Source organism: Coregonus clupeaformis, chromosome 31 (assembly GCF_020615455.1).
Source record: "Coregonus clupeaformis isolate EN_2021a chromosome 31, ASM2061545v1, whole genome shotgun sequence".
Taxonomy (NCBI): Eukaryota; Metazoa; Chordata; class Actinopteri; order Salmoniformes; family Salmonidae; genus Coregonus; species Coregonus clupeaformis.
In genome coordinates, this window is record NC_059222.1 from 41,362,121 (window position 1) to 41,387,041 (window position 24,921).

At 43.5% G+C, this 24,921-nt stretch overlaps 1 protein-coding gene across 5 annotated transcripts in view; it reads left to right on the plus strand.

The window, feature by feature from the left end:
• Positions 1 to 24,921, plus strand: part of LOC121547732 (brain-specific angiogenesis inhibitor 1-associated protein 2) — a 148,250-nt gene that overhangs the window by 115,476 nt on the left and 7,853 nt on the right. For 3 of the 5 annotated variants that reach the window (XM_041859145.2, XM_045209897.1, XM_045209899.1), the window contains 5 exons: positions 1,253 to 1,553; positions 11,446 to 11,650; positions 12,228 to 12,299; positions 12,819 to 12,990; positions 17,654 to 17,691. In XM_041859145.2, coding sequence (XP_041715079.2) covers positions 1,253 to 1,553; positions 11,446 to 11,650; positions 12,228 to 12,299; positions 12,819 to 12,990; positions 17,654 to 17,691 — 788 coding nt within the window. Of the gene's footprint in view, positions 1 to 1,252; positions 1,554 to 11,445; positions 11,651 to 12,227; positions 12,300 to 12,818; positions 12,991 to 17,653; positions 17,692 to 18,084; positions 18,762 to 20,489; positions 20,607 to 24,921 lie in introns of those variants that run through there. The other 2 variants (XM_041859144.2, XM_041859147.2) reach the window with 2 other exon arrangements.

Genomic DNA, 24,921 nt, shown 5'->3' on the forward strand with positions numbered 1-24,921 from the left:
TAGCAATGCCCCAGGGTTGCCTAGCGATGCCTCAGGATGTTGGAATTCCATTATGGAATCTCTTGGAGCCTCTCCTTTTAGAACACAGAAGCCCTCAGAACCCCTCCCTGATGCCTCAACACACACACGCAAACACACACACACACACACACACACTTGTTGATGCAAATGAAGTCGTTAGTGCTGCATGCTAATAGAAAATGCCTGTAGGAAGGAACAGAAACAGATTCCTTGGGTCTGTTGGGCTGTTGGTTGTTTCACACCCTGTGTGTGTGTGTGTGTGTGTGTGTGTGTGCCTGCGTGCGTGCGTGTGTGTGTGTGCGTGCGTGTGTGTGTGTGTGTGTGTGCCTGCGCTCATGTGTGTGAATTACAGTAATATCTGTGAGGAACCCTCTAAGGCTGTGTTTACACAGGCAGCCAGATTCTGATCTTTTTTCCCACTAATTGGTATCTTTTCACATCAGATCTTTTTCAGAGCTGATCTGATTGGTCAAAAGACCAATTAGTGAAAAAAAAGGGCTGCCTTAAAGGGAGGGAGGAAGAGGAGATTATTATTATTAGTAGTAGTATTATTAGTATTGTGTAACATTCTCAGAGTAGAAACACTTTGAAGTGGATAGTATCTTCACACCGATCCCAAAGCAACTCTTGACTGTCCTTAATCATTCTGTTTTGTGATGATGTGTATTGAAATGTCTTTCAACAATAACTTCGGTCCAGTCACATTGAAGACTGGCGGTTGGGATTATTTGTGGCTGTGTAGTGGTGCTGCTTAGTAGTTCCGTTTTTAAAGTTGATTGATCTCTTAGTTAAAGATAGAGTAAGCTAAATGACGTTGCCACTGGCAGCACAGCAGATATTGCGATGAATGAGATGCACGACTTCACTCTCACAGTCACGCACAGTATGTGCACGGGTCAGCTTCACGCCTTTACAATGCGGTAGCCACGGGACCAAAACAGCAGAGAAGTTGAGCCTCGCGCTTTAACGCTCTTAGTTGTTGCAGAAATTGACCCACTTTGCTGTTTACTTCCTGCATCTGCATCATCATATCGCTGAGTCTACCTTTAATCAGCACAACATGGCCCATTTCCAACAACATAGTCTCCCTCTCATTAGTAGTGATGGGATTCACATTATGTAATGCTTTTCTGTGATGGAAGAATGTTAACTAACACATGATTCACTCCCTTTCTCCCTTCATTCCTTACTTCCTTCCTACTTTCCTTCCTTCCTCCCTCCCTCTCTACAGCGTATAATGGGACCAGGAGGAGTAGATGGAGGGATGCCCATGGTGAATGGAACGACAGGGGCCCACGGAGGAGCCGGAGGGGGAGGAGGGGAGGACTACCAACACTGGATGGAAGGGAAGATGGCTCAGGCCCAAGCTCAGGCCCAAACTCAGGCCCAAGCTCAGGCCCAGGCCCAGGCCCAGGCCCAGGCCTCCTCCCAACCCCAGCACCTCTCCCAGCCCCACAGACAGGGCAGCGAGGTCTACTCCAACACCCTGCCTGTCCGTAAGAACGCCCCCGCCAAGAGCAACACCACCATGGGTAAGGAGGACCAGGATAGTGGAGGAGGAGGGGGGGGCAGAACAGAGCTCCATAAGCATCTTGAGACCCTCAAATCACATGTACAGGAGCTAGGCCAATGCATTATGGGGTCTCAATGGTATTCCGCTATATCGGTAGTCAAGTGAGAATATTACAAAATACGTCACTAGTGTACTTTATGAATGTAGCCTCTGTCACAGAGACCTTGGAGAGTGAACTCCTTGATTGTGACCTTTTTTAAGAATTGAACATTGACTCCATGCTGTCAAGGACCTTGTTCCCTCTATTGGCTTGTATCTACTTTATATTAGCCCGTATCTCTCCTTCCATCACCGTGTACACCTGCACTTAAAGAACTGTAGTCTCAATGAAAGCAGGGCACGTGGGATTAGGAGGGAGGAAGAGGACAGTGTTTCAAAAGGAGAAACAGAGTCAAATTAGGTGAAGGACAGAGGCAAGGCTTTAAGGATAATGGAAGCATTTAAAGTCACTTCGGAGAGTTGGGTTATAATATCACATTAGTCCTGCATGTTATACTCAGTGCAGGTACCATATACAGGTGGTCCTGTGTGACTTGGTTTGGCTTAGTTATCTGCTTAAAGACCTAGGACTTGATTTAACCCGTATCGCAGAAGTTCTGCGGTACAGCACGATTGAAATTTAAAGGCAACCCCTAGGTTTGGTCATCAGTCCTATAGATCTAGTCAAGCTCATGTACAGTACACTGTAGAGAAACAGTTAGAAACCTCGTAACTCCCTGCTTGTCTGTTTTCTTCCACTTTGGAGCACAATGAACACAACCTTAGATTTGGTGTGATTTGACTCTCTTCATATATATCGCTCTCTCTCTCTCTCTCTCTCTGGATTTTGTCTTGCCATATTGAATGTGCTATGTACAGTGCCTTGCAGTTTTTCCAATTTTTTTGCATTACAACCTGTAATTTAAATGGATTTTTATTTGGATTTCATATAATGGACATACACAAAATAGTCCAAATTGGTGAAGTGAAATGAAAAAAATAACTTGTTTCAAAAAATTCTAAAAAAAAGAATATCGGAAAAGTGGTGCTTGCATATGTATTCACCCCCTTTGCTATGAAGCCCCTAAATAAGATCTGGTGCAACCAATTACCTTCAGAATGTGACAAGGTGTGAATGAAGGAGTCAGGCGCAGGAGGTAAAACACAGAAGTCCAGAGTTTATTCCGTTTACATAAATAAAATGCCCAAAGAGTCAAACGAAACTATTACAAGGGAAAACATCCACCTTGGCATAAACACAGTGACTAGTAGCTCAACCGAGCTACACGCTCTCACAACAAACAATCACTCACAAAGACAAGGGGAACAGAGGGAACACTTATACACATGCAGCCTCGGGAATGAGCACCAGGTGTGTGTGATTGACAAGACATGACAAGTGGAGTGATGAGAATGGGATCGGCAGTAGCTAGTACTAAGGTGACGACAAACGCCGAAGCCTGCCCAAACCAGGAGGGGGGGCAGCCTCGGCGGACGTCGAAGGGCTAACCACGGGATACCCAAGACTACAGGGTAAGCAGGAGACTCAATAATCATAAAGGTGATCTGATCAAAAAAAGTATTATTTTTTTATTTTTTATTTTTTTTACCTTTATTTAACCAGGTAAGCCAGTTGAGAACAAGTTCTCATTTACAACTGCGACCTGGCCAAGATAAAGCAAAGCAGTGCGATAAAAACAACACAGAGTTACATATGGGGTAAAAAAACATAAAGTCAAAAATACAACAGAAAATACAGTGTGTGCAAATGTAGCAAGTTATGGAGGTAAGGCAATAAATAGGCTATAGTGCAAAATAATTACAATAGTATTAACACTGGAATGCTAGATGTGCAAGAGATTATGTGCAAATAGAGATACTGGGGTGCAAAAGAGCAAAATAAATAACAATATAGGGATGAGGTAGTTGGGTGGGCTAATTTCAGATGGGCTGTGTACAGGTGCAGTGATCGGTAAGGTGCTCTGACAACTGATGCTTAAAGTTAGTGAGGGAGATAAGAGTCTCCAGCTTCAGAGATTTTTGCAATTCGTTCCAGTCATTGGCAGCAGAGAACTGGAAGGAATGGCGGCCAAAGGAGGTGTTGGCTTTGGGAATGACCAGTGAGATATACCTGCTGGAGCGCAGACTACGGGTGGGTGCTGCTATGGTGACCAATGAGCTAAGATAAGGCGGGGATTTGCCTAGCAGTGATTTATAGATGGCCTGGAGCCAGTGGGTTTGACGACGAACATGTAGTGAGGACCAGCCAACAAGAGCGTACAGGTCACAGTGGTGGGTAGCGTATGGGGCTTTGGAGACAAAACGGATGGCACTGTGATAGACTACATCCAATTTGCTGAGTAGAGTGTTGGAGGCTATTTTGTAAATGACATCGCCGAAGTCAAGGATCGGTAGGATAGTCAGTTTTACGAGGGCATGTTTGGCAGCATGAGTGAAGGAGGCTTTGTTGCGAAATAGGAAGCCGATTCTAGATTTAACTTTGGATTGGAGATTCTTTATGTGAGTCTGGAAGGAGAGTTTACAGTCTAACCAGACACCTAGGTATTTGTAGTTGTCCACATACTCTAGGTCAGACCCGTCAAGAGTGGTGATTCTACTCGGGTGGGCTGGTGCCAGCAGCGTTCGATTGAAAAGCATGCATTTAGTTTTACTAGTGTTTAAGAGCAGTTGGAGGCTACTGAAGGAGTGTTGTATGGCATTGAAGCTCGTTTGGAGGTTTGTTAACACAGTGTCCAATGAAGGGCCAGATGAATACAAAATGGTGTCGTCTGCGTAGAGGTGGATCTGAGAGTCACCAGCAGCAAGAGCGACATCATTGATATACACGGAGAAAAGTGTCGGCCCAAGAATTGAACCCTGTGGCACCCCCATAGAGACTGCCATAGGTCCAGACAACAGGCCCTCCGATTTGACACACTGAACTCTCTGAGAAGTAGTTGGTGAACCAGGCGAGGCAGTCATTTGAGAAACCAAGGCTATTTAGTCTGCCAATAAGAATGCGGTGGTTGACAGAGTCAAAAGCCTTGGCCAGGTCGATGAAGACGGCTGCACAGTACTGTCTATTATCAATCGCGGTTATAATATCGTTTAGGACCTTGAGCGTGGCTGAAGTGCACCCATGACCAGCTCGGAAACCGGATTGCATAGCGGAGAAGGTACGGTGGTATTCGAAATGGTCGGTGATCTGTTTGTTAACTTGGCTTTCAAATACTTTCGAAAGGCAGGGCAGGATGGATATAGGTCTGTAGCAGTTTGGATCTAGAGTGTCACCCCCTTTGAAGAGGGGGATGACCGCGGCAGCTTTCAATCTCTGGGGATCTCAGACGTTATGAAAGAGAGGTTGAACAGACTAGTAATAGGGGGTTGCGACAATTTCGGCGGCTAGTTTTAGAAAGAAAGGGTCCAGATTGTCTAGCCCAGCTGATTTGTAGGGGTCCAGATTTTGCAGCTCTTTCAAAACGTCAGCTGTCTGAATTTGTGTGAAGGAGAAGCGGGGGGGCATGGGCAAGTTTCAGCGGAGGGTGCAGAGTTGGTGGCCGGGGTAGTGGTAGCCAGATGGAAAGCATGGCCAGCTGTAGCAAAATGCTTGTTGAAATTCTCGATTATTGTAGATTTATCGGTGGTGATAGTGTTTCCTAGCCTCAGTGCAGTGGGCAACTGGGAGGAAGTGCTCTTATTCTCCATGGACTTTACAGTGTCCCAAAACTTTTTGGAGTTAGTGCTACAGGATGCAAATTTCTGTTTGAAAAAGTTTGCCTTTGCTTTCCTGACTGCTTGTGTATATTGGTTCCTAACTTCCCTGAAAAGTTGCATATCGCGGGGGCTATTTGATGCTAATGCAGTACGCCACAGGATGTTTTTGTGCTGGTCAAGGGCAGTCAAGTCTGAGGAGAACCAGGGGCTATATCGGTTCTTAGTTCTGTATTTTTGAATGGGGCATGTTTATTTAAGATTGAGAGGAAATTACTTTTAAGGAACAACCAGGCATCCTCTACTGACGGAATGAGATCTATATCCATCCAGGATACCTGGGCCAGGTCAATTAGGAAGGCCTGCTCGCTAAAGTGTTTTAGGGAGCGTTTGACAGTGATGAGGGGTGGTCGTTTGACCGCGGACCCGTTACGGACGCAGGCAATAAAGGCAGTGATCGCTGAGATCCTGGTTGAAGACAGCGGAGTTGTATTTAGAGGGTAAGTTAGTCAGGATGATATCTATGAGGGTACCCATGTTTACGGATTTAGGGTTGTATCTGGTAGGTTCGTTGATAATTTGCGTGAGGTTGAGGGCATCTAGTTTGGATTGTAGGATGGCCGGGGTATTAAGCATATCCCAATTTAGGTCACCAAGCAGTACGAACTCTGAGGATAAATGGGGGGCAATCAATTCACATATGGTGTCCAGGGCACATCTGGGGGCTGAGGGGGGTCTGTAGCAAGCGGCAACAGTGAGAGACTTATTTCTGGAAAGGTGGATTTTTAGAAGTAGAAGCTCAAACTGTTTGGGCACAGACCTGGATAGTATGAAAGAGCTCTGCAGGCTATCTCTACAGTAGATTGCAACTCCACCACCTTTGGCAGTTCTATCTAGACGGAAAATGTTATAGTTGGGGATGGAAATTTCAGAATTTTTGGTGGCCTTCCTGAGCCAGGATTCAGACACTGCTAGAACATCAGGGTTGGCGGAGTGTGCTAACGCAGTGAATAACTCAAACTTAGGAAGTAGACTTCTGATGTTTACGTGCAAGAAACCAAGACTTTTGCGATTACAGAAGTCAGCAAATGATAGCGCCTGGGGAGTAGGAGTGATACTGAGGGCTGCAGGGCCTGGGTTAGCCTCTACATCACCAGAGGAACAGAGGAGGACTAGAATAAGGATACGGCTAAAGGCTTTAAGAACTGGTCTTCTAGTGCGTTGGGTACATAGAATAAAGGGGGCAGATTTCCGGGTGTTGTAGAAAAGATTCAGGGCATTATGTACAGACAAGGATATGGAAGGATATGAGTAAAGTGGGGGTAAACCTAAGCGTGGGGTAACAATGAAAGAGATAGTATCACTAGAGGCATCAATTGAGTCGGTCTCTGCGTGTATGGGGGGTGGGACAAAGGAGCTATCTAAGGCAGGTTTAGCTGGGCTGGGGGATCTACAGTGAAATAGTACAATTAGAAATAACTCGAAACAACAATAAGCTAACCATGTTTGGGCTGAGGCTAAACATAAACAGGATGTAGTACCGTAAAAAGGAACAGTCCAGCAGACATCAGCTGTATAGCTGAGTTATCATAAGGTCCGGTGAACAGCAATAGGATAGTTCGGAGGCTGCTAAAGCACTAGCAGGTAAGAGGCCACGGCTAGCGTGTGCTAGCGGGCCGGGGCTAGCAGATGGAATCTTCGTGGTCGACATCGTCGTAACCACATCAGACGATTTCGTCGGCAGACCAGTCGTGTAGGATCGGCGGGGCTCCGTGTCAACACTAGGTGGTCCCGTCCAGCCTTACACTGGGAACCTACCAGCCTTACACTGGGAACCTACCAGCCTTACACTGGGAACCTACCAGCCTTACACTGGGAACCTACCAGCCTGTACACTGGGAACCTACCAGCCTTACACTGAGGAACCTACCAGCCTTACACTGGGAACCTACCAGCCTTACACTGGGGAACCTACCAGCCTTACACTGGGAACCTACCAGCCTTACACTGGGAACCTACCAGCCTTACACTGGGAACCTACCAGCCTTACACTGGGAACCTACCAGCCTTACACTGGGAACCTACCAGCCTTACACTGGGAACCTACCAGCCTTACACTGGGAACCTACCAGCCTTACACTGGGGAACCTACCAGCCTTACACTGGGAACCTACCAGCCTTACACTGGGAACCTACCAGCCTTACACTGGGAACCTACCAGCCTTACACTGGGAACCTACCAAGTGATCGGGAAAGGAGATAGATAAAGTACAGTGCGCCACAAAGGGTTCTGAACACGTTTGGGTGTTCGTTACCTGGGGTGATGCGTGAGTACCCTGCCTACCGCCTCCAGGCACAAAAGAACGTTGACTGCGACGTGAGGTGGATTCTCCCTTCGTGCCACCAGAGTGGCACTGTCGCTGTTCTCCTGCGCTCTCTCGACCGGCGGCTCCCCCCAGCTCCATTTGCTCGGGGTCAGAGTCGTCCGGAGTGGGAATGGGCAGACCCCTACCAGGATGTCCTCTGGCTGCTAGCAGATTGTCCAGCCGGATGGCCATGTCCACCAGTTGGGAGAACGATATCATGGCATCCCGGCAGGCTAGCTCCCGTCGGACTTCCTCCCATAAGTGCCACCGGAAATGGTAGATCAGGGCCTGTTCGTTCCACCCGGACCCCACTGCCAGCGTCCGGAACTCCAGAGCATAGTCCTGAGCGGTCCTCGTCCCCTGCCACAGATGAACCAGTCGTTCGCCCACCTCTCGACCCTCAGGCGGGTGATCAAAAATGGCCCGAAAGTTGCGAGCAAACTCCCTGTTGTCCTCCAACGCAGTACCTCCCTCATTCCACAACGCGTTGGCCCACTCCAGGGCTCTCCCACAAAGGCAGGAAACGAGGACGGATACCTTCTCCCGCTCCCGGGGCGCCGGCCTGATGCTGGAGAAATACAACTCCAGTTGGAGTAGAAATCCCTTACATCGTGCTGCTGTCCGGTCAAACGCCGGTGGCCGGGATATCTGGATCCCTCCAGGGGCTGGGGTGTAGGTGGCTGGATCCGGTTGACAAGCTGGTCTCGATAGATCAGATCCTCTCCTCTCCAGGTGTTGTACCACCTGAAGAACCCGATCCATCGCTTCCCCCAAGCTGGCCAACATCGAGGAATGTTCCTGGACCCTTGCAACAACTCCAGGCATGCGGTCTTCTCCTGCTGACTCCATATCAGATCCGGTGAGTGATTCTGTGACGAGGTGTGAATGAAGGAGTCAGGCACAGGAGGTAAAATACCGAAGTCCAGAGTTTATTCCGTTTACATAAATCAAACGCCCAAAGCGTCAAACGAAACTATTACAAGGGAAAACATCCACCTTGGCATAAATACAGTGAATAGTAGCTCAACCGAGCTACACACTCTCACAACAAACAATCACTCACAAAGACAAGGGGAACTGAGGGAACACTTACAGTGAGGGAAAAAAGTATTTGATCCCCTACTGATTTTGTACGTTTGCCCACTGACAAAGACATGGTAGGTTTGAACAGTGAGAGACAGAATAACAACAACAAAAATCAAGAAAAACACGTCAAAAATGTAATAAATTGATTTGCATTTTAATGAGGGAAATAAGTATTTGACCCCCTCTCAATCAGAAAGATTTCTGGCTCCCAGGTGTCTTTTATACAGGTAACGAGCTGAGATTAGGAGCACACTCTTAAAGGCAGTGTTCCTAATCTCAGCTTGTTACCTGTATAAAAGACACCTGTCCACAGAAGCAATCAATCAATCAGATTCCAAACTCTCCTCCATAGCCAAGACCAAAGAGCTCGCCAAGGATGTCAGGGACGAGATTGTAGACCTACACAAGGCTGGAATGGGCTACAAGACCATCGCCAAGCAACTTCGTGTTTGGAGGAGGAGGAATGCTGCCTATGACCCCAAGAACACCATCCCCACCGTCAAACATGGAGGTGGAAACATTATGCTTTGGGGGTGTTTTTCTGCTAAGGAGACAGGACAACTTCACCGCATCAAAGTGACGATGGACGGGGCCATGTACCGTCAAATCTTGGGTGAGAACCTCCTTCCCTCAGCCAGGGCATTGAAAATGGGTCGTGGATGGGTATTCCAGCATGACAATGACCCAAAACACACAGCCAAGGCAACAAAGGAGTGGCTCAAGAAGAAGCACATTAAGGTCCTGGAGTGGCCTAGCCAGTCTCCAGACCTTAATCCCATAGAAAATATGTGGAGGGAGCTGAAGGTTCGAGTTGCCAAACGTCAGCCTCGAAACCATAATGACTTGGAGAAGATCTGCAAAGAGGAGTGGGACAAAATCCCTCCTGAGATGTGTGCAAACCTGGTGGCCAACTACAAGAAATGTCTGACCTCTGTGATTGCCAACAAGGGTTTTGCCACCAAGTACTAAGTCATGTTTTGCAGAGGGGTCAAATACTTATTTCCCTAATTTAAAATGCAAATCAATTTATAAAATTTTTGGCATGCGTTTTTCAGGATTTTGTTGTTATTCTGTCTCTCACTGTTCAAATAAACCTACCATTAAAATTATAGACTGATAATTTATTTGTCAGTGGGCAAATGTACAAAAATGTTTCCCTCACTGTATACACATACTAATTAGGGGAATGAGCACCAGGTGTGTGTGATTGACAAGACATGACAAGTGGAGTGATGAGAATGGGATCGGCATTAGCTAGTACTCTGGTGACAATGAACGCCGAAGCCTGCCCGAACCAGGAGGGGGTGCAGCCTTGGCCTCAGTTAAATAAAGTCCACCTGAGTGCAATCTAAGTGTCACATGATCTGTCACATGATCTCAGTATATATACACCTGTTCAGAGTCTGCAACATCACTAAGCAAGGGGCACCACCAAGCAAGCGGCACCATGAAGACCAAGGACCTCTCAAAACAGGTCAGGGACAAAGTTGTGGAGAAGTACAGATCAGGGTTGGGTTCTAAAAAAAATATCTGAAACTTTGAACATCCCACGGAACACCATTAAATCCATTATAAAAAAATGGAAATAATATGGCACCATAACAAACCTGCCAAGAGAGGGCCACCCACCAAAACTCACGGACCAGGCAAGGAGGGCATTAATCAGAGAGGCAACAAAAGACCAAAGATGACCCTGAAGGAGCTGCAAAGCTCCACAGCGGAGATTGGAGTATCTGTCCATAGGACCACTTTAAGCCGTACACTCCAAAGAGCTGGGCTTTACGGAAGAGTGGCCAGAAAAAAGCCATTGCTTAAAGAAAAAAATAAGCAAACACATTTGGTGTTCGCCAAAAGGCATGTGGGAGACTCCCCAAACATATGGAAAAAGGTACTCTGGTCAGATGGGACTAAAATTGAGCTTTTTGGCCATCAAGGAAAACGCTATGTCTGGCGCAAACCCAACACCTCTCATCACCCTGAGAACACCATGTTTTTCATCGGCAGGGACTGGGAAACTGGTCAGAATTGAAGGAATGATGGCTGGCGCTAAATACAGGGAAATTCTTGAGGGAAACCCGTTTCAGTCTTCCAGAGATTTGAAACTGGGACGGAGGTTCACCTTCCAGCAGGACAATGACCCTAAGCATATTGCTAAAGCAACACTCGAGTGGTTTAAGGGGAAACATTTAAATGTCTTGGAATGGCCTAGTCAAAGCCCAGACCTCAATCCAATTGAGAATCTGTGCTGTGGTATAACTTAAAGATTGCTGTACACCAGCAGAACCCATCCAACTTGAAGGAGCTGGAGTAGGTTTTGCCTTGAAGAATGGGCAAAAATCCCAGTGGCTAGATGTGCCAAGCTTATAGAGACATACCCCAAGAGACTTGCAGCTGTAATTGCTGCAAAAGGTGGCTCTACAAAGTATTGACTTTGGGGGGGTGAATAGTTATGCACGCTCAAGTTTTCAGTTTTTTTGTCTTATTTGTTGTTTGTTTCACAAGAAAAAATATTTAGCATATTCAAAGTGGTAGGCATGTTATGTAAATCAAATGGTACAAACCCCCAAAAAATCCATTTTAATTCCAGGTTGTATGGCAACAAAATAGGAAAAATGCCAAGGGGGGTGAATACTTTCACAAGCTACTGTAAATACATTCAATTGTGCCAATAAAGGTTGTTAAATTTTTTTAAAAATAAAATCTCCCCAGGTCTAGAGACCCGTACCCTGCCCCGGTCCAGCTCTATGGCTGCAGGGCTGGAGAGGAACGGACGTACCCGTGTCCAGGCCGTCTTCTCCCACGCGGCGGGGGACAACAGCACCCTGCTCAGCTTCTCTGAGGGAGACATCATCACCCTGCTTGTGCCTGAGGCCCGCGACGGATGGCACTACGGGGAGAATGAGAGGAACAAGATGTAAGTGTCCTAACTCCATGTGATTCCCAGCAGGCACCATGAGTAACGCTTCACATAAAATTGTATTGGTCACATAGACGTGTTTAGCAGATGTTATTGTGGGTGTAGCAAAAGGCTTGTGCTTCTAGCTCCGACAGTGCAGTAATATCTAACAAGTAATACCTAAAAATTTCACAACATATACCCAATACACGCAAATCTAAGTAAGGAATGAATTAAGAATATATACATATATGGACTAGTGATGTCAGAGCGGCATGGACTAAGATACAGTAGAATAGTATAGAATACAGTATATACATATGAGATTACTAATGCAAGATATGTAAACATTATTAAAGTAGCTCAGTTGGTAGAGCGTGACGCTTGCAATGAGCCGTACGTGAAAATTTATGCATGCATGTCTACGTTGCTTTGGATAAAAGCGTGTGCTAAATGGCGTATATTATTATAATATAGTTATTAGTGTGAATCTTTACATGAGACATGACCTCATAAGTATCCCAACTCTTGGTGCTGCTGTCAATGTTGAATCACTGTTGCTGATTCATCTGTTGAATCGTTGTTTCCTCATCAGGCGTGGCTGGTTCCCTTTCTCCTATACACGTGTCATCCCCGAGACGGACAGCGACACGCTACGAGTCAACAAGTACGTTTAACATTTTTTGCCACTATTGTGTTGTGTATTTGTAAGGGAACAGGCCTTTAATGCTCATCTTTACGTGTTATTCAATAGACATAGAATTACTCCATTCTCTCTGAAGCTGATTTGTTCGTGAGATCAGAGATTTTCAGTTCTGGCTATGAATGTTTATTTTTTTTGCGGCTTAACTGTGTGAAACTGATTGACTATGGGCTAGATTCAACCCATATTGCGGAAGATCCCAGTTATAGCGCGTTTGACATTTTAAAGGTAACTTCAGATTGAGCCGACATTTGCAGCGTTTACCATGAATGCAGTCTCTGTGAATGCGGAAACATCTCCTTTAGAATTTAAAATCGCGCTATGGCACGGCTCTCCCGCAATACATATTGAATCTAGGCCTACCGGATGTCATGGTTCCAGTTTGCAACCGTTTGAGTCATCGGATAATCTCAGTTCTTATTGACATTGATCTCGCTCTCATTTCAGTCTCTGTGTAACTAACTGACTTGTGTCTGTCTCCAGTCTCCACCATGGTAAGAGCAGCAGCACAGGGGACCTGTTGGAGAGAGAGGACATGGCCGGTGTCATGTCGTCTCACCTGCTGGCACAGAGCATGCAGAGTGCTACCTTGGCACACAGCAGCAGCAGACGGCAACAGCGCCCGTATAGCGTGGCAGGGCCGGGCTTCTCACAGGTGAACAACAACAACAACAACACCCAACTACACAGATAGATACCAGGGTTGTGCTCAACTCAGAATTTTAGAATTTACTAAATTGAATTGGTCACACCCCTACGGGATGTAGAATTAGAGTTTGAGTGACAGGAAGTAGAATTTAATTCAGTGGAATGCAAAGAAATTCCACTCAGTCATAGATCATGAGTTTCATTGAATCTGACAGGTCACACTTCCAGATACCAAAGAATATATCACTTTTCTCTGGAAACAATGTTCATATAGGTACTCTTTTAACCTTAGTGCTTAGAACAGCTAATTATATTTCCACCAACCATTTTCATTTGTTTGGTTTATTTTTTGAAGACCTCAGGGTCAACTTGAGAGTTAAAACATTTTCTCCATACTGAATAACATTTCAGTGATTAATGAAATATAATAACTTAGAATATTTCCATACAGGTTTTGTTTTCCTTGTTCATTCATTTTAAGAGTTTGTCCTGAAAATATGTAATGTATATAACAGCTGAGTTTCTTAAGCCGTTGAAGGGACCTAAGTCAATTGTGCAGTAAACCATCAGTGTGATAGGCTGTCTGTTTTAGGTCCCCAGTGTCACTCAACACAGTTTTCCCATAACGTTCTGGCCAATTAACTTACGTAAACGAGGGATCAGTTCCCCTCTGCCTCACTCACTGTGTGTGTGTGTGTGTGTTTGTCTGAGCGTGTTTGTGTCTGTGCGTCTGTGTTGTGTGACGGGCCGCACAGAGATGACAGAGCCCAGATCGGAGAAGGCTGCTTGCCGCTCGGCTGCCTCTGGTACTGAGGAAAGTGGTTGTGACAGCTGATAGCATAAAGAGGGACTAGCCCTGCTGACTGGAGACACACACACACACACACACACACACACACATTGTCGCTGAGGTGAGAGTGAGCGGGGGCTGTGTTCCATTATGTAACACCACAGCCCTTTACAGGGCAGGAGGAGGCGGGAGGTGGAGAGGTACTGTATGTGGGCATGATAATAGTCTCTAATTGCTCAGATAGTCACGTAACAACTTCTTGGTCTTGTTTTCCCCCTCAGATTATATCTCTAGTGGCATATTGAGAGGAAAAAAGTTGAGTTAGAACAGACCGTTATGTTAATTTTCTACAGCTGTGTCACTCTGACTAAAAGCAGTGGTTGTTCTGCTATGTTCAGCTGATGCCCCTTACAGGCTTGTATTAGTATGGCGACTGATCATATAAGCAATTTAGCAGACGCTTTTATCCAAAGCGACTGATAGTCATGTGTGCTTACATTTTTCTTAAGTGGCCCCAGCAGGAATCTAACCCACGACTCTTGGCATTGTAAGTGCAATGCTCTACCGTCCTGGCCCCCACTCCCCCCGTCAATGGTCGTTTAGTCTGACTGCTACTCATCCCCCCCACCCTGTTTGATGACTGGTTTTCATCAAGCTGTCCACTCAAGAGAAAGCTTCTCACTGTAACCAGTGCCTGTAATCTGGTTCAGGTTATTAATCGACCTACCAGGGTGTTTACAAACACTACAGGAATAAGATCATCCACATATATTGATCACATTTTTACTAATACTGTAGAACTTTGTTCTAAAGCTGTATCCGTATCCATTGGATGCAGTGATCACAATATAGTGGCTATATCCAGGAAAGCCAAAGTTCCAAAAGCTTGGCCTAAAATAGTGTAGAAGAGATCATACAAAAGATTTAGCTGTGACTCTTATGTGGATGATGTTAAAAATATTTGTTGGGCTGATGTGATTAATAAGGAGCATCCATACGCTGCACTTGATGAATTTATGAAATTGCTTCTTCCAGTAATTGATAAACATGCACTTGTTAAGAAACTGACTGTTAGATCTGTTAAATCTCTATGGTGATGATGAACAATTGAAAAACTGTATGGCTGAAAGAGATGGGGCAAAAGGAGTGGCTAGTAGGTGGCTGCCCATCTGACTGGCTGACTTACTGCAAATTGAGAAATTATGTGACTAAACTCAATAAAAAGAAGAAGAAACTGTTTTATGAAGCCAAACGCAATGTTATAAATGATGAAATTATGAAAATGTTTTAACTTTAAATGAAATCATGGGCAGAAAGACAAATTCAACTCCATCTTCCATCTCTCAGATGGCTTATTCATCACAAAACCATTTGATGTTGCCAACTAATTTTAATGATTACTTCATTGGCAAAGTGGGCAAACTTAGGAAGGAAATGCCAACAACAAACAGTGAGCCATTGTATTCATGCATATAAAAAAACCAAATAAGTTTGAATTTTGTAAAGTTAGTGGGAGAGGTGGAAAAATGAGTGTTATCAATCAATAATGACAAACCTCCTGGCATTGACAACTTGGATGGAAAGCTACTGAGGATGGTAGCTGACTCTATGGCCACTCCTATCTGTCATATCTTTAATCTGAGCCTAGAGGAAAGTGTTTGTCCTCAGGCCTGGAGGGAAACCAAAGTCATTCCACTACCCAAGAGCGGTAAAGCGGCCTTTACTGGTTCTAACAGCAGACCTATCAGCTTGCTGCCAGCTCTTAGCAAACTGTTGGAAAAAATGGTGTTTGACCAAATACAATGCTATTTCTCTGTAAACAAACTGACAACAGACTTTCAGCATGCTTATAGAGAAGGGCACTCAACATGTACTGCACTGACAAAAATGACTGATGATTGGTTGAAAGAAATTCATAATAAGAAGATTGTGGTAGCTGTACTGTTAGATTTCAGTGCAACCTTCGATATTATTGACCATAACCTGTTGTTGAGAAGTCATGTTTTATGGCTTTTCAACCTCTGCCATATTGTGGATTCAGTACTATCTATCTAATAGAACTCAGGGTTTTCTTTAATGGAGTTCTCTATCAAACATGTAGGGTGTGGTGTACTGCAGGGCAGCTCTGTAGGCCCTCTACTCTTTTCTATTTTTACCAATGACCTGCCACTGGTATTAAACAAAGCCTGTGTGTCCATGTATTCTGATGATTCAACCACATACGTGTCAGCAACCACAGCTAATGAAGTCACTGAAACCCTTAACAAAGAGTTGCAGTCTGTTTTGTAATGGGTGGCCAGTAATAAACTGGACCAAAACATCTCTAAAAATAAGGGCATTGTATTTGGTACAAATCATTCCCTAAGCTCTAGACCTCAGCTGAATCTGGTAATGAATGGTGTGGCTCTTGAGCAAGTTGAGGAGAATAAATTACTTGGTGTTACCTTAGATTGTAAACTGTCATGGTCAAAACATATATAGATTCAGTGGTTGTAAAGTTGGGGAGGTCTGTCCATAATAAAGAGATGCTCTGCTTTTTTGACGCCACACTCCACAAAGCAAGTTCTGCGGACTCTAGTTCTGTCTTATTTTGATTATTGTCTAGTCATGTGGTCCAGTGCTGCAAGGAAAGACCTAGTTAAGCTGCAGCTGGCCCAAAACAATGTGACACGTCTTGCTCTTCATTGTAATCAGAGGGCTGATATAAATACTATGCATGCCAGTCTCTCTTGGATAAGATTTAAGGAGAGACTGACTGCATCACTTATTTTTATAAGAAATATTAATGTGTTGAAAATTCCAAATTGTTTGCATAGTCAACTTACACACACACACACACACACACACACACACACACACACACACACACACACACACTTACCCCACCAGACATGCCACCAGGGATCTTTTCACAGTCTCCAAATCCAGAACAAATTCAAGAAAGCGTTCAGTATTATATAGAGCCATTATTGCATGGAACTCCCTTCCATCTCATATTACTCAAGTGAACAGCAAACCTGGTTTCAAAGAACAGATAAAGCAACACCTCACGGCACAACGCCTCTCCCCAATTTGACCTAGATAGTTTGTTGTATGTATTGATATGTAGGCTAAGTGTGCCGTTTTAAATGTATGTAGTTCTGTCCTTGAGCTGTTCTTGTCTGTTAATGTTCTGTATTATGTCATGTTTCATGTTTTGTGTGGACCCCAGGAAGAGTAGCTGCTGCTTTCGCAACAGCTAATGGGGATCCTAATAAAATACCAAATTCCAAAATGAACATTTACAGTATTTATTCATCACTACAGTTATTATAATGTGTATATAGTGCTATTTCTATTGTTGTTTTTTATTACCATATTATAATAATAATAATAATATGCCATTTAGCAGACACTTTTATCCAAAGCGACTTACAGTCATGTGTGCATACATTTTTACGTATGGGTGGTCCCGGGGATCGAACCCACTACCCTGGCGTTACAAGCGCCATGCTCTGCCAATTGAGCTACAGAGGACCATAATAATACTATTGCATTACCATTTTCATTGTTTTATTTCACTAGTTGTGCATGTTGGAGCTCGGAGCCTAAGATTTTCACTGTACCCTGCAATCACACCTGCAACCCTGTACATGTGACTATTAAACACCCTGAAGCTGAATCTGAGCCAGATAGGACCACAAAGTACTACTGATAAACAGTAACCTTACCTCTACCTTGTCTAACATGGTGGAACAATATCTCCAGCAATTCAATTGATAATGTTTTGGATTGCAAATCAATCAATACTGTTATCATGTATTCTCAACTATCTAGTGTGACACAAAAGTTCCAATGACTTGAAAAAACTCTGAAAAGTGTTTCGTCTTTGTCTCCCCAGCATGGACTTGAACAGTATGAGCAACGTTTTCCGACGAGGTAAGGCTCACTTCTTTTCTCTATAGATAATAATGCTCTGTTGTGATACTGAATTGATAAGGTTTGGCGACTAGATAGACTGGAGATGATTACATGGACCAATGGGTAGACAGTACAAGTAGTTAGCGTCCTTAACTATTCCCATGATAGGAACTCCAACTTTCCAACAGAAACTATCAAACTACAAACAAGGACATATCAGTTTTTTTTTTATGGTTTCCATTTTGTTGTGTTAATTGACATATAATTTTAATGGTTTCCATTTTGTTGTGTTAATTGACATATCATTTTAATGGTTTCCCTTTTGTTGTGTTAATTGACATATCATTTTAATGGTTTCCTTTTTGTTGTGTTTCCGTTTTTCCCCCCGATTTTTATTTATTTGATGATGAGACCTACGATATCATGATTATGTGATATCATGTGGGACAGAAAGGTTGGTTTGCCCAAAAGCCCAATGTTGGTCCGCCTCAACCCATGTTGGACCAATGGGAATCACCTATCCTTATGCCATTCCTAATGGGTCAAATAAATATTTTCCCTCAGTGTTTTATCCTTTTAATTTCAAACATATTTGTTGCTTTAACTTGCTTTTTGCTTTTATCGTTAAGTTTCATTTAGGTTTTTATTTATTTATTTGATGTCAGGGAGAAGCCTCAGGCTTGCACGCTCCCCTCCTAGCTACTGACCCGCAACACATCATGCTTCTAGCTAGCACCTCCATAGTATTAATACTATCCCTTCTGTGCTGCTGCCCACACTGTGCTCTGTGTCCATGTAAAGGCTACAGTAAACTAGACCATATCGTATGTGTTTTCTATGCTATTTGAACTCAGGTCTGCAGTAAACGTGAAAGGCTGTCAGTTCATTTGTTGTAGCATATCAGAGAAATTAGATTGAAGACATGAGATGAGCATTTTACTGTATGAAATACTATGATATTCAAATCCTCGTCATGAATGGATGAAGGGAATAGCAACATGGCACCCAGCTCTAAAATTGGCCAAACTATATGCCTGTCGATTGGCCAACTGTATTTGGCTGTGGTTGTGTTGCTCCACTGTTGTTTCTCTGAGTGAGTGAATATATATATATATATACAGTGAGGGAAAAAAATATTTGATCCCCTGCTGATTTTGTACGTTTGCCCACTGAAAAAGTAATGATCAGACTATAATTTTAATGGTAGGTTTATTTGAACAGTGAGAGACAGAATAACAACAAAAAAATCCAGAAAAACACATGTCAAAAATGTTATAAATTGATTTGCATTTTATTGAGGGAAATAAGTATTTCACCCCTCTGCAAAACATGACTTAGTACTTGGTGGCAAAACCCTTGTTGGCAATCACAGAGGTCAGACGTTTCTTGTAGTTGGCCACCAGGCTTGCACACATCTCAGGAGGGATTTTGTCCCACTCCTCTTTGCAGATCTTCTCCAAGTCATTAAGGTTTCGAGGCTGACGTTTGGCAACTCGAACCTTCAGCTCCCTCCACAGATTTTCTATGGGATTAAGGTCTCGAGACTGGCTAGGCCACTCCAGGACCTTAATGTGCTTCTTCTTGAGCCACTCCTTTGTTGCCTTGGCTGTGTGTTTTGGGTCATTGTCATGCTGGAATACCCATCAACGACCCATTTTCAATGCCCTGGCTGAGGGAAGGAGGTTCTCACCCAAGATTTGACGGTACATGGCCCCGTCCATCGTCCCTTTGATGCAGTGAAGTTGTCCTGTCCCCTTAGCAGAAAAACACCCCCAAAGCATAATGTTTCCACCTCCATGTTTGACGGTGGGGATGGTGTTCTTGGGGTCATAGGCAGAATTCCTCCTCCTCCAAACACGGCGAGTTGAGTTGATGCCAAAGAGCTCGATTTTGGTCTCATCTGACCACAACACTTTCACCCAGTTCTCCTCTGAATCGTTCAGATGTTTATTGGCAAACTTCAGACGGGCCTGTATATGTGCTTTCTTGAGCAGGTGGACGTTGCGGGCGCTGCAGGATTTCAGTCCTTCACGGCATAGTGTGTTGCCAATTGCTTTCTTGGTGACTATGGTCCCAGCTGCCTTGAGATCATTGACAAGATCCTCCCGTGTAGTTCTGGGCTGATTCCTCACCGTTCTCATGATCATTGCAACTCCACGAGGTGAGATCTTGCATGGAGCCCCAGGCCGAGGGAGATTGACAGTTATTTTGTGTTTCTTCCATTTGCGAATAATCGCACCAACTGTTGTCACCTTCTCACCAAGCTGCTTGGCGATGGTCTTTGTAGCCCATTCCAGCCTTGTGTAGGTCTACAATCTTGTCCCTGACATCCTTGGAGAGCTCTTTGGTCTTGGCCATGGTGGAGAGTTTGGAATCTGATTGATTGATTGCTTTTGTGGACAGGCGTCCTTTATACAGGTAACAAACTGAGATTAGGAGCACTCCCTTTAAGAGTGTGCTCCTAATCTCAGCTCGTTACCTGTATAAAAGACACCTGGGAGCCAGAAATCTTTCTGATTGAGAGGGGGTCAAATACTTATTTCCCTCATTAAAATGCAAATCAATTTATAACATTTTGACATGCGTTTTCTGGATTGTTTTGTTGTTATTCTGTCTCTCACTGTTCAAATAAACCTACCATTAAAATTATAGACTGATCATGTCTTTGTCAGTGGGCAAACGTACAAAATCAGCAGGGGATCAAATACTTTTTTCCCTCACTGTGTTATATATATATATATATATATATATATATATATATATATATATATATATATATATATACCTGGAAGCTTCTCCTTCTCTTTGTTCCACAGTTCCGAAGGGGGAACAGTTCTGAAATTGATTTCGACAGTGTGAGATGGGACAGACAGACAGACACAGACTCGGCTTGCTGCTGCTGCTGCAATAAGACTGCCTGACTGACTGCCTGATTGCCAGGCACCTCTAACCCTCACCCCTCCTCACCAGTCACTCTAACCCTCACCCCTCCTCTCTCCAACCCACCACAACACTCCCCTCTCCACCGGCGCTTATCAGTCTATTTCCCTATTCTACCCTGTCCTCCCCCCCTCCATTCCACCAAAGGAAAGACTCTATCCCTCTATCCTCCTTCCACTCTACTGGGAAGTTCCCAGGCCAAGCACTGGTGGAACCAGTACTACAAAGCAGAGCGAACTAACCCCACCGCTAAAGGACTGTGACACCGTACTGACACCATCCAAATCATTGGAAAGATGGACTTTGTCTGAGGAGGAAAATTAGGAACATCTTTTGCTTGTCTTTAATGCATGTACATGTATTTTCTATTCAATGGGGACTTCTTCCTCTGCAAACATACAATAAAATAGTACAAATTATTTAAAATAAAATCTTGAACGTTCTCCGCTAGTTTTGAAGGTTGAAAGATTAATGATTTTATATTATCAGTGTAAATCAAAATGGTAATCCGAAGGGGATTGTAAAGATGACAATGACTTCTGATAAGAAGGTAAAGTTAAATCATGCTGGGTCTTCTCATGCTTCAGACAGTAACTTTACTTTATAGACTGTGAGGTTCTTCTGATAACTTCAAACATTCCTCTTTAAACCAGAGGCTTATGTATCACGTGTAGTGAAATAACTTAAATGTAAATGCTCTTTTTTCATAATTATAATTTATTGGGGGGGGCATCCGACCAATGAAATGGATGACAATGAATGTGCACTGTACATTAATGTAATTAATGTGATTATCGGTTGATCAAAACGCACCTTAAAGACCCAATGCTCTGTATATATTTGTGACATTCTCTGTAGACATTTAGTATTGTGTTATTACGACTATTAGCCCCAACGTAATATTTTATGATGTCAGAGGTCTTACCTCACAGGCAGTGTGAAAGAACCTTACTCTGATAACCAGAAGCTTTGGGTTTTTCTGAATATGTTTTGTCTTAATATCAATATACACAAGGCTGAATGGGGGAAAACCAACCCTCATCCCTGAAATAAAGAGTTGCAAGGCTCTGGTTACTGTTCAGGCATTCATGCATGAAAGAACAGACAACTGATACCTGTGTTATACCTCGGCCATCCCACAACAAAGGTGCTACATTTCATAGTGCGTAAAAAACAACCTCTCTTCTCACCCCCTCCAATCAGTGCTGCCTGGATGCCAACTTTTAGCAAACAACTCCCAATAATTGACTGCACAGTGCCTCTTGCTTGTGCGTACAATAGGAAGATGAGTTGTGCGTAACATTATTAATAAATGTTTCCTAGCTATAAACCGTTAAATCTAACCGTTGTGTAATTAGCATATATCACAGAAATAATAGGTCGTTCTGGTCTACACAGTTACATACAGAAACTTGAGTGAATTAATGGGTCAGATGCCCTTAAAGGAGTCATCAGCCATAATTTGCCAACAGCACAACCGCAAATTATGGCAATAATAGAATTGGATCAATAGCCATTTAGAGCGTTGTAATAAATAACCTTTAGTCACATGTACTGTAACTCTTGCTATTGTGACACATATTTGCAGTACATATGAAATGAGCAACCTGTAAAAGGGAGAGCGGTTGATTCGTTATTGTGACTTCATTCAGCCTTCTTGTACTTTTAGCCTTTGTAATAAAATAAAGGGAATGAAAAAGCATGATATGTGAGGCAGGATAAAACATGTATGTCATTTCTATGTGCTGAATAAAGAAAGACGCTAGTCTGTCTGCACCTGTCGATACTAACCCCGGGTCCTGTCTAAAACAGAAATGCTTGCCTCTAAGTATAAGGCTGTTTTCTATCACAACACCATCTTTGAATCCCCCTTTTTTAAAATCCTATTAGATTGACCTGATTATTACAACTTGCCAAAGAGAGGAATAAGTGACATTTACAGCCCAAAAACAAAATGGTGTCTACTTTACATATGCCTTGCTGTCTCTCTCCCACTCCCTCTCTGTTTGTGTGTGACCTAACTCCTGTCTCCCCCTAGCTTTGCCAACCCCCTTCTCTATCTATCTGTGTTTTGATAAATGTAGAGACAAAAGCGCTCTCAAACGGGTTACTACGATCGGAAGCTGCCAATGTTTCTTCTCTCTTCACTAGAATAAGGCCGAGGTAGGAGTGATTAGACTGCCACATCTGAAGAGATTGCACGACCACTCTGTGGGAAAATAAATAATTATATATATATATATATATATATATATATATATATATATATATATATATATAATATGATTATTCTATTATTTATGTCATATTGTTTATGGAACAATGCACATTTTTTGTTGTGAAGATACATCTGAATAATGTACAGAGAATTATTGATGAACATTCTTTGGGGGACACCAAAACAGTGTAATGTTGAAAAATGACCTATGGAAGAAAAGCTGAATAAATATTTCTTCAGTTGAGAGCTCTGTTGTATTTCTCTATGCTTTTAACATAAAGATAATGATCTTTAAATTAAAAAACAGTGCCTTCGGAAAGTATTCAGACCCTTGACTTTTTCCACCTTTTGTTACTTTACAGCCTTATTCTAAAATGGATTAAATAGTTTTTCCCCCCTCATCAATCTACACACAATACCCTATAATGACAAAGCAAAATAATTTATTAAAATAAACTAAAATATCACATTTACATAAGTATTCAGACCCTTTACGCAGTACTTTGTTGAAGCACCTTTGGCAGCGATTACTGCCTCTAGTCTTCTTGGGTATGACGCTACAAGCTTGGCACACCTGTATTTGGGGAGTTTCTCCCATTCTTCTCTGCAGATTCTCTCAAGCTCTGTCAGGTTGGATGGGGAGCGTTGCTGCACAGCTATTTTCAGGTCTCTCCAGAGATGTTCGATCGGGTTCAAGTCCGGGCTCTGGCTGGGCCACTCAAGGACATTCAGAGACTTGTCCCGAATCCACTACTGCGTTGTCTTGGCTGTGTGCTTAGGGTCATTGTCCTGTTGGAAGGTGAACCTTCGACCCAATCTGAGGTCCTGAGCGCTCTGGAGCAGGTTTTCATCAAGGATCTCTCTGTACTTTGCTCCGTTCATCTTTCCCTCGATCCTGACTAGTCTCCCAGTCCCTGCCGCTGAATAACATCCCCACAGCATGATGCTGCCACCCATGCTTCAACGTAGGGATAATGCCAAGTTTCCTCCAGACGTGGGCCCTGTGTAGCTCAGTTGGTAGAGCATGGCGCTTGCAACGCCAGGGTTGTGGGTTTGTTTCCCACGGGGGGCCAGTATGAAAAATGTATGCACTCACTAACTGCTAAATGACTAAAATGTAAATGTCTCGGAGCTCTACGGACAATTCCTTCGACCTCATGGCTTGGTTTTTGCTCTGACGTGCACTGTCAACTGTGGGACCATATATAGACATGTGTGTGCCTTTCCAAATCATGTCCAATCAAGTTGTAGAAACATCTCAAGGATGATCAATGGAAACAAGATGCACCTGAGCTCAATTTCGAGTGTCATAGCAAAGGGTCTGAAAACTTAAGTAATAAGGTATTTCTGTTTTTAATTTTTAATAAATTTGCAAACATTTCTAAACCTGTTTTCGCTTTGTTGTTATGGGGTACTGTGTGTAGATTGCTGAGGCATTTATTTATTTTTTAAATCAATTTTAGAATAAGGCTCTAACGTAACAAAATATGGAAAAAGTCAAGGGGTCTGAATGCTTTCCGAAGGCACCTGTACATCTTTCTTTAGAAAGGAGATTGCTTGTCTCTAAGTTGATCTACAGCTAGAGGCCAACAAAAGGTGCTTCCCACGTTTCCATCCAATCATTTCATGCGGATAAATTACCTGGCTCATAAAAAAAAGTCACGACCGGCTGATGAAAACAGGAAATGTCGGTACAATTTTACAAATGTCGACAGACAATTTGTTCGTTCAACATGGTGGGATCTTTTTGTGTTGGTAAAATTAATTATGCAAGAAATGGCGGTGGAAACTACTTTATACACAAATATTAATATAATGACCATCATATCGAAGTAATCTTGAAGTCATATCACGCGATATGTTGTGTGGTATTCCCACGACCCGGGAAGGCATGCAGTTTATTAGGCTACAGATGAAATGAGCTATGATTAACAGGGTGGTGAAAGTCCACGGTGATGAGCTTGATGCTCCTTTCCAATAAATAGCGAGGGTCCTGTTCTGGTGAAATGATGATCGATGCTTGGCTTCCGTTTTGAATAATTAAAATAATCTCGCTCTCATCCATAATAATCTCATCATGCAGCACTGGA